Here is a 14,175-nt window from a genome sequence, read left to right as displayed (position 1 = left end):
GTTGCTTGCAGTCCAGTTAGGAAACCAAGATGTAGATTGCAAAATGCATATGCTACACAAAGCAATAACTATTAAGTTTTCATGAGACATGCAGTTTGTCAGAAAGATACTCAAGAGGGGGTGTCCAGAAAGGTCTCACATTTCACAAAAGCAACAGAATGTGAACTAAGCTCAGGGAAAACAACAACAACAACAAAAAACAGGCTTGGATATGGTGGAACAAGGAAGCTGGTGAAAAGGCATCAAGATGGGGAGAATAAAATGACAAAGGTACAAGGTCAGTATTATGAATAATAATATCCACCATTATATTTATCTGGTATTATTAGAATCTGGGCATTATGCCAAATATCTTATTATGTTATTTAATCATTCCTTGGAATGTGCCATTGAAGTATGAATTATTTCCCACGTTACAGATGAGGAAACTGAGGTTCAGGGAAGCAACTTTCCAAATATCACATAATTGTATGGAGGGAGCACTAGGATTCATGCCCAGGTCTGTCTGAAATATATTAAGCATTAACCCTAGACTACCTGGATTGCATGCAATATTTCTCTAGATGATGGAATTGACTACCCTGAGCAAGTAGAAGAGAATAAGGTTGGGATTTGAGGCATGATGTGTGAACCCTCACATTTTTTAGCAGGGGACTCCCTGAACATTTCTGAGGGAAGGAATGAGGGCTCTACAGCGAGCCTTTTTGCGGGGTGGGGGGCATCAGGGAGAGGAGACTTAGGGTAGAGGAAGAAAACATAATGGAGAAGATGACCTGGTTTCCAGTAGCTAGGCTGAGAAAGTGGACGTCACACATTGACCTCTGCACAAAGTCCCTTGTCAGGTGAACTTTAATTTAATTAATATTAAATCAAATATTAAAACTAATTAATATTAGTAATTTCAAAATTACTAATAAACCGGCACCATGGTACATACCTATAATCCCAGTAGCTCAGGAGGCTGAGGCAGGAGGATCATAAGTTCAAAGTCAGCCTCAGCCACTTAGTGAGGCCCTAAGGAACTTAGCAAGATACTGTCTCTAATAAATAAACAAAAAAATAAAATGGGCTGGGGATGTAGCTCAGTGGATAAGCACCCTGGGTTCAATCCCAGGTACAAAAAAAAATACTAATAAAACAAAAAAATTCTTCTGGGGCTTATTAATTCTGTCCCTGTCTGTCTCTATCTCTGTTTCCCCTTCATCCTTCTTCTCCTTCCCTCAAAACAAATGTTACCTTAGAGTCTTTCTGAAGAAAAAACATTCAGAGCTTTTCAATGGAGACTTTGAGATGTGCATGGGTTAATATCTATTTAGCTGCTGGCTCCTTATTTTAAAAATGTCATGTTACTGAGTCATGCTTAGTCAGTCATTCAGAGCCTGGTTAAGTTAATTAAACACAATGTGGGTAGATGGAAATGACATCACATACCTCCTTCAAAAGAAGCAGAGGAGAAATAGAGGGGAAAAGGAGGATTCCAATAGAATTTTGTTGCATAAGACTGGATAGAAACAACAACAACAAAAAAATCAGACCAAATATATTCCAGTGATCTCTCAGATGGGACAGTCAAGACACTGTGCTGGAATTATAATCAGGTTCAGGAGCACAGGGAGGGATGGCTAAAGCAGCTCTCAGTTCTGGGAGGAACTAGAGTTTATAGAACATTCTACAAAACACATTCCATGGAATGACCCATGGAGTGTGTGTGTGTGTGTGGGGGGGGGGGGTGTCCATAGTTTGTTACAAAACACTAATTAAACAAATGTTTCATTACTGCAAGTCTTTTCAGAACCTTTAAAAATTTAAAGTGCACTATAAACTCTCAAGAGGGGACTTAATATCCAAGATTCCCAAATCTACTTATTCACAGAAATTCTCCTACCCCACTTTTTTTTTTCTTGGAGATTTTAATTATGACTGGTCATTCACGCTTTATTCTTTCGGAAGTTCTGGGATAGGAAAAGACTTATACATGGCACAAACTGTATCCCCACATGTAGATTATTCTGGTTCCTGGAGGATATGCCTAATGTATGCCTCTAAGATTTTTTTGAGAGCTACATGAATATTTTCTCTTCAAATAAAAATTTACAAAGCCAAGCAATTTTCTTCACATCCCCAAATTTTTCTCCCCAACCCTCTAAACCACCCAAGTGAATCAATAAACTAGTTCATGAGAGGAAATTGCAGCTATTTTATATACTTTTAAAAATCAATAATTATAATCAGATTATAAACCCGAATCGCTTGGCCACATCTCTCTCTGGCTGCTGGCTGGGGCTGAAGCTCTTTGTCCTCAGTTCTCAATAGCCCCCTCTCGGCTGATGGGCACACAGCTGGGCCTCTGATGTCCTCTGGTCAAAGCAGCTGATGGGAAGCCCTCTGCCATTCTCTCTCCTGGAGGGGAGAGAGGCCTTCTGAAACTCTGACAAGGTGGGATCTTTCCCGCGGGAGAACTGCTCCATTTTCTGCTCCTTTTTCTTAATGGCTTCCTTGATGCCCTCAATGTGGCACTTTTCCTCTTTTTCGGCTTTCAGCTTCAGAATGTGATGATTCTTCTCCCGCAGGATGTTGAGCTCCCGGAGGCGCTGTGCCTTGTCCCTGGGGGTCCTGTGTGCGTGACTCCGATCCTGCTGGCTCTTCTGCTCCGCTAACTCCATTAATATCCTCTTGTGCATCTTCCTCTGCTCCTCCGACTCTACGGCGTGACACTTGACCTGTTGGAACTGCTCTTCCTCCTTCTGGGCCTTCTCCTTCAGCTGTCGGTACTGCCCCTTCAGCAGGCCCTGGTGGATCTCTTGGGACCCCATGGAATTCTGCTCCCGCGACAGCTTTCTGAGGAGCTCCTCGGCCTTGGCTTGGCAGTCCATGAGCACCTTGCGGGCCTGATAATTGACGAGGGAGCTCAGGTTGGTCTCCTGGACCTTCTTGGTCTCCATCGAGTGCAACTGCCTTTTGTGACAGGCCTCCTCCAGCCTCTTCCGCAGCTGCAGGTTGTTCAGTTCCCGCAAGCTCTGCAATAACCTCTCCTGCTCTCGCAGGCGCTGAGCTTGGCACTGCTTGCGGTGCTCGGCCTCCACGCGCGCCCTCTCCATCCTCGCTAGACGCTGGTTCTCGGGGTCCTGCAGTTGTGACTCCCACCAACTCTCCTCCTGGATCGCGTTCTTGGAGTGGCCGTCCCGCCGCCGGTAGTGATGTTCGCGGCCCCGGCGACTCTTGCGCTCCTTCCTTTGCTGCCACTGCTCTTGACTCTGCCGCAGCAGCAGCCGGCGCTCTCTCTCCAGGGTCATCTGGACCTTTTGGTCTGAGCGCTTCAGCTCCTCCCAAGCGACTGCCGCCTGCTGCTGCAGCTCCCGCATTCTTTGGGCTTTCTGGAGCCGGTTTAGCACTAGGGACACGATCTTCTGGTCCCTCGAGGACATCACCGTCTCTTCCAGCTTGCACTTGAGAATCTGGTTCTGAGGGTCTTTGCTGGAGACCATGGGCTGGGGATACTGACTGGCTAAGGACTCCATCAAATCGTTACAGTCTCTTTGCTGGGTGTACATACAGGCCGACTGGGTCCTTAACTCTTGGGAAGGCACGGAGGACTTGTCTGTGTGTAAAGAGGAAGAGGACCAGCGACCTACGTGGCTGCAGATCGGCACTGCCCACTGGTCTTCACTCGGTGCCTTTCCTACCCCAGAAGCCACACTCGGGGGATTGGAAGCTCCCCTGGGGTACCGCGGGGGCGAATCTGTCTGGATGGAAGAACAGCGTTGGCAGGACTGAGTCTGTTGGGGTTGCAGATGGAGCTGCTGCTGCCAGGCCGAACTGGGCTTGGTCCGGTCCTCCCCCCAGGCTTCATCTAGGCGCCGGCTGCCCAATCGGTGCTTCCGGACGCGGTCTGGGGGCCTCCGGGTCAAGCGAGTCAGGCTGCGGCTTTCCAGCGGCGAGGTGTTGTACCAGCGCCTGCGAGGCCGTGGCGTGAACGAACGCCCGGGAGGCAGCTGGGACTCTGCCGCCTCACTCCGCGAATCCGACGTACAGCCCCAGGGGCCCGAGGCCGGTTTGGATTCGGGCCCATCCAGCCGCATGGGGGACCTGCTCTCTGAGGCCGGCGGCGAGGTGTCCCAGAGGTTCTTGTAGCGCCGCGGGGAGAAGTGGCGGAAGCCCTCCATGTTCCCTCCCAGCGCGCCCAGTGTCTGCGTGAGCGTCCCGCGGCCTCCAGGAGGCGCTGCGGACACCCACTCCACCCTTGGATCCTGGGGGGGTCCCAATCGCCTGTGACGCTGGGCCACTTCACAATGCGCCTGGCGCCGCCGGCTCCTCGAGGCCCGCGGCAGGGAGCTGAGAGGAGCTGGTTGGAGGAAGGTCTGCAGGAAATCAGAGATGACCTTTAAAACTGAGGGTGAATAGTGAGCCCTACCTGTGTTTCAGGCAGGAACTTGAACTTGCATACCTTGAATTTTAAGAAAGCTTCGACCGAAGTCGTCACCCTCAGAAAAGAATGCTGTAGAATGGGTGGGGAGTCACGATGTGCGAATTAAGCAGCTGTGGAAGCACATTAATATGCAGCACCACCCTTTTACTTTTTGAATTACCAAGGCCGAAACACGCTTTAATGTTTACGTTTAAAACTTCAGCACAGGAAAAAGACAATTCTGATTTTTCCCGAATATGGCAATTCCTGCTTTAGTCAAAACACGAATGTAGTGTATACATTTCTGAAAAAGTATCCGTGAATACCATGCAGAAATCACAGTTATTGTTGTTGTTTGTTTAGTCATTTTTCTGCAATTTTGTGCCATTCTTTGTCCTTGCTGAGGCACCCCCGTCCCCCTTAATGGGAAAAAACATTGAATTTGGTTAGGAAAACTTGAGCTTGACTCTTCTGTCACTTTCAACTCCTGTGATCTTGGGCAATTTGCCCTCATGTTCTGGAAAGGTGCATTGCCATTGGGGGAATGGGGCTGATAATACCTGTAATATAGGGCTGTTGGGATGATGAGGTAAAACTGTATGGAAAGCTTGCCACCATAATGCATTCAATAAATGTTATTTTGATGTCCTGCTAAGCTTCCGCTAAAAATTTAAAACTCAAATTAACATATGGGGTGACAAAAATTTCTACAGATTCTTAGCTTAAGAAAAGATGAGTGGTTATAGGAATAGAACTGCTATAAAGGGCTAACCCCCCTGGGCTCTTTTTTAGTCTAAACTGTACTATGGGTCTTGGTTAAGTCATTTCCCTTCTCTGAGGTTACAATGGTCTGATGGTTTGTTTCCTTCCAAAATTCATATGTTGAAATTTAATAATCATTGATAATGGTATTAAGAGGTGGGAGACTTTGGAAGGTCATGGGTGAATCCTTCACAAATGGGATTAGTGCCCTTGTTCCAGAACCATGAGAACTAGCCCCAGGATGTTGTGAGAATGAAAAAAGAGGTAGTCAGATCCAGGATTTCACAGAGTACAATTTATTGGGGAATTCTGATAGAAGTGTGGTCCTGGGCAACAGCAAGATGAATGCACCCCTATAATCTGGGTCAGAAGTAGGGGGTTTATAAAGCAGACAGAACAAAAGTGACTTCATCCAAGTCAGAATGTACCTGGTTTGTCTTAAGGACATCAGGCTCATACCTAATGCTCAGGTCACCAGGCCCTGATTATAAAGCCCAACATTACTATTCTAATGGTTTTGATCATTTATAATGTGCTGGGAAAATATTTGGAGAAAACCAAGCAGGGTCATTCAGGAGCCATCTTGGTGGTTACAACTCAAGATGGCTGCAGATACATCAGGCTACAGCCATACTACCCTTATAAAAGGATTCCAAGCAACTCCCTCATCTGTTCTGCCATGCAAGGACACAGTGAAAAGATGGCTGTCTATGGACCAAGAAAGGGGCCCCCACCAGACTCCAAGTCTACTAGGGCTTTGGTGATCTTGTACTTTCTGCCTCTGGCATTGTGAGAAATACTTATATGCAACTCAGTCTATGAGATTTTGTTATAGAACCCGAATGGACAGGAGACCTAAAAGGAAAAATTATAGATAACATTCTTCAAATGTGACCTTAAAGAAGAAAAATGAATATTTTCCCTCTCCAGTTCTCTTCACTCGTATCTCCTTGGAGTTTCACAGCAACCCCAATAGAAATGATAACATTTTCCTCAGGATAAATCTGAGACTTGGCTATATTTTTTTTATTGGTTGTTCAAAACATTACAAAACTCTTGACATATCATATTTCATACATTAGATTCAAGTGGGTTATGAACTCCCATTTTTGAGACTTGGCTATATTAACTGATTTTTCCAAAGGCCATTTGGTCAACAGTGGAAGTTTTGAATTCAACTTCACTTATTTTTCTGCCTCTCAGGAAATGCACTATTAATTGAGACATGCTTTTAAGATGCAGATCACAAAATACACATTTTGTGTATGGACTCCATGGACTCCATGACCTTGAAGCCTCTTTGCATACCTAACTGCAGTGATGGAGCAGTGAGGTGCTCGACCTGGACAATGTCTCCCTAGCAGCCATTACGTCTCTGAGGACAAGAAGTTTCTATCCTCAATGTCTGTGGGTGCCACTCACATACTCATTCAATCAATCGATGTGATTATAATTCTTACAAGGAGATAGAAAATTTAAAAACATTAAACCAAATTTGAAATAGAATTATTTAGCTTTTGTAAATTAGGAAATATTTGGGCATGAATTGAGGTATGCTGATAGCTGAGCAACATATCTCTCTGGTGAAGCTTTGCAAAACATTTTGCATGAAGTGTGGCTCTGGCCAATTCCCAGGCCACTTCCTGTCACAGAGAAGCAGTGTTAAGTGGGTGAAGGCATATTCCCCCTATCTCCCCCCGCCAAGAGCCAGGAGATTGGCCACCAGCCAACTCTGCTTTCACCAAGTCACCGAGCAGTCATCTCACCATGAGTCTCAGCATCTTCATCACTGCAGAAGATGAACCAGTAAAGGCTCTTTCAGTCCCAAGTGAAACTGAAGAAGGGTTTAACCTATAAAATGCCTCAGATTTTGTTCTGTAAAGCCAAAATGAGTTAACCATGAAAAACGCTTAGAAGAGTGCCTGGCATGTTGTAGCTGCCTTATAAAATTAGTCACTGGAATCATTATCATTATGCCTAGAGCACTAAAGATGATAGTTCTGTGGGGCTGAACAAAGACTTAGTTTGAGACAAAGCCAAAATTAGACCCCAAAGGCTCAGATTTCAGCTCTGAGCTCTTTGGTCTCTTGCTTCCTCTGAAGGTTCTCAGAATTTGTCATGAAATCATGTATGGCTCGTTCACCACTATGGTGATGGAGTAAAGGACATAGTCCTAACTTTATAGCGCTATTGATTGGAACTTTGGGCCAGGATTAGAAAGATGGCATCACTAGAAAAAACATCCAGGTAACAGATGTGATAAGTGGTTAAATGGTCACCTTAACTGAGTCCCCAGGGGAGAGAGGGATTTGTTCTATCTTGATTGTTCATAAGTGAAGTCTTCGTAAAGGATGACTTTGGAGATAAACCTGGGAGGACAATGGGGATTTCTGCAGTCAGGGCTGAGCAGAAAGATGCAGCTGGCTGAGGAGGCTGCATGGCAAGTGTGGAACCCCAAATGCCTGCAATATTGAGGTTGTGTGTGGTTTGTGTAGTGGAGGTATGGGGGGGTGACAAGAAAGAGGGTCTGGGCCTACTGAGATTCTGTAGGGCCTCAAATGCCAAGCCAAGGAGCATGGGCTTCCTCCCCTGGGACAGCATTTCCAGCTAGGTCTAGAAGAGCTCTCTAGGACTCCTTGGAGCTTCCTTGGGCTCCAGAAACAGGGAGAACTGGAAGTCTTTAGGAAAGGCTGTTGAGTCCTCTGCCCCTGCTTTGCTCAGAGAAGCTTTAGATTGTATCTGTTTTCTACCCTAGAGATTGTTAGATCATTCAATTTTTAAATATTGAAAAACATTTGGGTTTCTTCTGTTTATACAAAAGGGTTAGAATCCACTGTGTAAGTAACAGTGGGGATTCAGCAAAATTCAGAAAAGTGACCCCATGGATCTGGTGTTTTAGAAAGCTCAACCTGGCAATAATGTGGCAGATAAGTGAAGAGGCTGGTATGGCAATCTGGGTGAGCAATAAGGAAATGTAAACCAATGGCAAGGAGGGATGGATTTGAGGGGCAGTTCAGAGATTAAGGGACCATGACCTGGAGATGGATTTGGTTTGGAGAAAGAGGGTTTCTAACCTGGGTTCTCTGGCTGATAATGAGTGACAGTGATAAAAATCAGCAGTCTGGGTTACCTTGAGGACAGTGATCTTGGAAATCAGGTGAAAGAAGCTGTAAGAATGAATGGATCCCACAGAGAACAGCAAGCAGAATGTCTGGAACAAACTGATGAAACTTGGAAGAAAAAAACCTCCTGAGGGGCCTCGTGAGGAAGCTCTAGCCTTAGAGGACAGCTGCACAGAGCAGGGACAACCCTCACCTGCATCTTCAGCATCTGATTAAGACCCCTTGGAGGATCTCCAGCTTGGAAGTCATGTCAGCTCTTCCATGGGACAGTTGAAAGAGATGTTTTGCAAATGCTAAGCTGCCAGGCATTCCCTTGATACTGAGAACAATCGGACTCATTTTTATTTGGCAGAAAAATCCTTTGTGTGTTTCATTGGATGTCTGGGAAGGTGGCCTTCTGCCAAATGATGACCTGAACCTCTTTTCTTAATTTGTTGGAGTGTTGGAAAATATGGCCAAATGTGCTCTGACCCCACAATTCAAATTAATCTACGGAATTAAAAGGTGTTCCGTGCCCTTCCTCAGAATAGACTGTTGATTGACGTGGGGACTTGGAATTCTAGAGCTCCTAATTCTTGGCTGGATTAAAGGGGATATATCAGCCAGATACCCACAGGTGGTATGAGCACTTGAATGTGGCTAGTTTAAACTGATAGATGCACAAGTATAAAATGCACAGTGGATCTAAAAACTTAGTATGAAAAGTATAAAATATACCAACTTAAAATACTTGTTACATATTGGGATGATGGTATTTGGAATTCATGAGATTAAAAAATGTATATTATCAAAATTAATTTCACATTTTCTATACTTGTTTTAGTGTAGCTACTAGTGAAGTAAAAATTACATATATATGTAGCTAAACATCATGGCATCTTCATTACTTTTCTGTGAGAGGTATCTTTAAATTATTTTAACTGACACATAGACACATAAAAATTGTACATATTAATGGGGTATCATGTAATGTCTCAATATTATGTATACATGATGATTAAATCAGGGCAAACCTATCTATCTCCTCATTTATTGTTTCTTTATGGGGGAACTTTTAAAATATTTTCTTCTACTTTTGGAAATGTACAGTACATTATTGGTATCTGTAGTCACTTTTCTGTGCAATAGCACCCCAGAATTTCATGCCCCTATCTCACTGTAAACTAGCATCCATTAGTCCACCTCCTGCCCCATCACAGTATATTTCTGTTGGACAATGCTGCTCTAAGTCATAGAGATTACCCAATACTCATGTTGTAAGTGAAAACTTTTAACATCTAGGTATTTTTTATTTTATACAAATTTATTGCTTTAAAATTTCCTTTTCTAAGAAAATAATATCTAAGAAGATTTTTTTCAAATCATTGTCTGGATGATAGGATAAATGATTAATTTCCAAAATTCAGCTTTATAGTACAGTTTCACAGGATTTTATTTCTTTTATGTATCCCTCTATGTTTTCCTCACTACGCAACAAAACAGATGTCCCCAAAAAACAGTATCTGAAAATATAAAACAGGGCTGCTCTCTGCATGTGCCTACAATGTGCTTTGGACTCATTAAAAATATCAGAGCCACGAAATAGTAAAACCAACCAAACCAAACAAACATGCAAATATAAGGACAATAAGTGGGAAAACTCTATTAATGCAGCGCTAAGAATGAAGATCATAGCCTACAAACTTCTCTTTTAAAGATAAAAAGAAAATAGTGGGTTAAGAATCTGGAAATAGGAAAGTTAAGTTGCCATGGAAACAATCGCTTACCCACAGTGCAAATATTCCATGTGTACGAGAGGTTAGGTGGGTAAAAACGATGGCTGATACATGTTGAGCATGTGTTGGAGCATTGCTGAGTGCTTGACGTGTAAACCTTCCCACAACAATGTGAAGTAGGGCCTGTTCTTTCCTGAGGCACAGAAAGAGAATTGCCAAGATTATGAAGCTGGTAATTGACGGGGGATTTAGGATTGGTACCTGGATGCTCACACCTACCCCACCATCGGGCCTTCCACCATTCAACCTCAGTGCTAATGCTACAAAATTATAGTCTACATTTAGGATTGTAATGCTTTTCATATTCATAACATGAACAAAAATACAAGCAGGAGATAGAAATTAACCAATTCTTATGAACTTGAAGTAAGTATGTTCAGAGCCTGAAATGAGTTCAGTTTCACAGGGAGCTAAAGAAGACTGAATTGCAGTTATTGGATCACTCAACAATGACACAGAAATATAAAACCGTGTGATAAAAGTTATTTGTTTTGAAATACTATCACACACATATAAACCTTCTACAAGTTTTACCCAGTGGAAATTTGGAGAAATAGTTGCATGCCCAGTGTGAAGTTGCTTCTTCATCTTCAACATAAAATGGGCATTTCAATATTAAAAAAAAAAAAACGTTTTAAAGATTGTGCTTTGTTGAAACTTAGCAAGACTGTGTGGGCTTTTTAAAGCTCTATTTTTTATCTTTCTGTTTTGCCAAAGTCAGGCCTGGCTTTCCTAACTTCAAAGACCATTTGTTTTACGGAAAAGGCATAGGTGAGGGAAGACAGCTGCAATAGAAGTGTGGTGATGGATGGTTTGCTGTGACTGCTGACTGTGCATACATTGCAATATGCCATGTATTGTGAATGCTTTGTTGATGTTATCAGCAGGGTAGGTCTCCTAAAATTCTAGCCTCTGCCTCTAACCAGGTTTATTATGCTATGGAGGAAATGTTTCAGGGGACAGCTCCCAGTGTCATTTCCCCTCAGAGCCATCCACAGAGTGGAACCTCAGGGATTGTGGGTGATTCTCTCAGTGTACCCAGAATCACATCTGTCCATAGGAATCTTATGAAAGTCCCTTTGTCCATCTGCCTGGGTCTTTTCATGGTCACACTGATGGGGAAAGTTATTAACTGTCCTCTCCTCTGTATGGAATGGTGCCCTCTTCAGGTCTTGATTCAGAGGGCACTTTCCCTGATCTTTCTGACCAGATGAAGTCCTTTACTGTTCACTCTCACAACTCTTTGAATGCCAGGTCCTCTCCTTAGTGGTGTGTGTTCATTTAACTTCGGGGTTCTATGAAAATCAGATTAACCTGGTCCTCCTTGAGCAAGTTCCACGAGAGAGAGGAGCATACTTCCTTTGTCATTACCTCTCAAAGGCTCTCCATTGCCTGGTGCAGTACCAGCACACTGTAGGCCCTTAGTAAATACTTTTTGAATGAATGAAATAAATTACTTTACTGATAATTCAAAAGTGTCTGGCCATAGCTGAGCCCTCACTGATGGGGATTAATGCTCCCATTTTTCTATATGCAACTTTTAGAGTGGTTATTACAATCTTTCCTACCCGACTCAAGCCCCTGGCCACACCTTTGCTCACTCATTCTTTGCTCCTGTTCTCAGTCCTTACCCTTTAGACAAGATCATCAAAGCAAGCTCCTTCCCTTTGTGTGAGTCAGTTTTCCATTACTATAACAAAATACTGGATAAATACCTTAAAAACAGGAAGGGCTTATTTTGGCTCATAGTTTTAGAGGTTTCAATCCATGCCTGTGGCAAGGCAGCCCATCATGGTGAAATAATGTGATGCAGGAAGCTGCTGGGAAATGAAGAGGAAGGGGCTAGGATCCCAATAGCCCTTTCCTGGGCATGCCCCTGTGAACGAACTACCTCCTACTAGGTCCCACCTCCTAAAGGCTCCGCCATCTTCCAACAGTGCCACAGATTGGAGACCAACCCTTCAATGCATAAACATTTGGAGAACACTTAACTAAACAGTAAAACCCTTCCTCTAGGCCTTCACCTATCTTTTTCTTTATTTCTTACACATTGGAGATTGTCCCTGTCCTTTGCTAAAGCCACTACTATGGTTTTATGTATCCATCTTAACCTAGGCCACTGTCCTTTCCTGTATCCCCTATCTTGACAACTCCTTCTTCCTTCTTCCTCTCTTCTCCCTTCTCTCTCCTCCCTCTCTTCTCCCATCTCCCTCCTCCTTCTCCTCCTCCTTTTCCTTCTTTCTCTCTCCTGGCTCCTTCCTCTCACTTTACACTTATGCTCAGGAGATTTCAATCCTCCATGTCCCTTGGTACTTTAGCTCTAGAGCATCTCTGTCCAACAAAACTTTCTGCAATAAGGGAAATGTTCTATATATGCACTGCCCAATATGCAGGCCACTAGCCACCTGTGGCTTTTAGGCACATGAAATGTGGCTAGTGTGATGGAGGAACTGGATTTTAAATTTTATTTAGTTTTAATTAATCAAAATTAAAATAGGTCATGCAGCTAGGGTCTTGTGTATTGGATAGCAGAGCTCTAAGTGTAAATTATGAAGTTTTCCTATTAGTTTAGAATAAAATCATTTCACCATCTCTGGACCAGATATACTTGGGCGAGCCACTTAGCTTCTTAATTTTTCAACTTTGCCATTATAGGGGCTGGGATTGTAACTCAGTGTTAAAGCACTAGCCTAGCATGCACAAGGCTCTGGATTCAATCTCCATCACCAAAATAAAATAAAATGAAATTAAACAACAATAACAATAATAGTACTATAGTAAAGGGTAATTATAAAAGATAATTTCATTGTTATGAATGACATATTCATGGTATCACATTTAGCACATAGTGTATGCTTGTAGTCTAAACACTTAATATGTGTTTGCCATCACTATTTTCATCATCAACATTATCATCTTCATTAATATCTGAACCTATTCATATTCTTTTTTCAAACTTCAGGTCAAAATGCTTTAATGACTAACAATATCAGTTTAGTGGCTTTCAACTAACATTTTTAAAAGAAATACTTTACTGTAGAATAAGAAATATTAATTGCTTTCCTCTAACAGGTAGATGTTAATTTTTGAAATATCTTTCTATAGATGGGTGCACTGTATACCAAATAATAGAGTAAAATATAAATTTCTCATCACGGGTTGCATAGAAAAGCTGTGTTTCTCTAGAGATGCTGCTTTACAGTTTAGAAGGTTAAGGCTGGTATCTCTGAGGCCAAATCCAATGGCCTTTTCTCAGTCTCATCTTGATTTCTTGGTCCTATTTGTCACTGAGATTCATCTTCTGATGGACTGGATTTTTTCCCTCCCTTGGCCTCCTCTGTTCATTCTTTCTCCTTCCCATTCTCAGAGGGCCACTTGTATCGCATGAGACTATAGGCACATGTGGTAGACTCCAAAGTAGCCCTCATGATTTTTTTCTCCTGTCACTCTTGGGAACCTTCCTCCTACATTAAATAGGACTCAATTGTGCAAACAATAGGTTTTGAGAACATGACAAGTGTTGTGAGGCTGGGTCATAAATAATACTGTGGTCTCTGTCTTACTCTGCTGCTGGGGTAGCCAGCTGCTATGTGATGAGGACACTTGTGTTGGAACCAGATCTTCTAGCCCTAGTTAAGTCATCAGATAACTACAGACTACAACCTTGTGAGAGGGCCTGAGCCAGATTCCTGATGCATAGAAACTGTGAGATCAAAAATATTTGTTTTTCTAAGACTGAGTTTTGGGATAACTTGGTATGCATTGCTAGAAAATGAAGAGGGTGTATGCTTTAAATTGCATGTTCCTAGACCCCATGCTTTGAGTCCCAAGTTAAATTGAGATATAGATGTTAGTCAGCTTTCTGTTACTGCAATAAAATACACGAGATAATCAACTTGAGAAGAGGAAAAGTTTGTTTTGGCTACCAATTCTGTAGGTTTTGGCCTGTGGCAAGGTAGCACATCATGGTGGGTATCATATGGTGGAGCAAGCTGCTCACTTCATGACAGCCAGGAAGTGAAAGAGAATGGACTCTCTGAAGGGACTGGGGTCCCAATATCCCCTCAAGGGCATGGCCCAAATGACCTAACTTCCTCCTGCTAGACTGCCT

At 43.0% G+C, this 14,175-nt stretch overlaps 2 protein-coding genes and 1 long non-coding RNA gene across 4 annotated transcripts in view; 1 reads left to right on the top strand and 2 right to left on the bottom strand.

Moving 5' to 3' along the window:
• Susd4 (sushi domain containing 4) overlaps positions 1–14,175 on the top strand; it is a 187,090-nt gene that overhangs the window by 29,234 nt on the left and 143,681 nt on the right. The gene's annotated exons all lie outside the window — the stretch shown is intronic.
• LOC131423273 (uncharacterized) overlaps positions 1–14,175 on the bottom strand; it is a 37,490-nt gene that overhangs the window by 16,915 nt on the left and 6,400 nt on the right. The gene's annotated exons all lie outside the window — the stretch shown is intronic.
• Ccdc185 (coiled-coil domain containing 185) lies at positions 1,927–4,338 on the bottom strand. The gene has a single exon (XM_046419034.2). It carries the CDS (start codon positions 4,161–4,163, stop codon positions 2,307–2,309), a length of 1,857 nt encoding a protein of 618 aa, XP_046274990.1. The 5' UTR covers positions 4,164–4,338; the 3' UTR covers positions 1,927–2,306.

This window comes from Marmota monax, unplaced genomic scaffold (genome assembly GCF_021218885.2).
Source record: "Marmota monax isolate L192 unplaced genomic scaffold, Marmota_monax_Labrador192_F-V1.1 WCK01_AAM20220418_F8-fsc00153, whole genome shotgun sequence".
In the NCBI taxonomy this organism is placed as follows: domain Eukaryota; kingdom Metazoa; phylum Chordata; class Mammalia; order Rodentia; family Sciuridae; genus Marmota; species Marmota monax.
The sequence above is the reverse complement of the archived record's forward strand: the minus strand, read 5'-3'. Positions and strand labels throughout refer to the sequence as shown.

What these genes read in the sequence shown, in the direction of transcription:
- Ccdc185 (XM_046419034.2), bottom strand. Translation starts at nt 4,163, where the DNA reads ATGGAGGGCTTCCGCCACTTCTCCCCGCGGCGCTACAAGAACCTCTGG.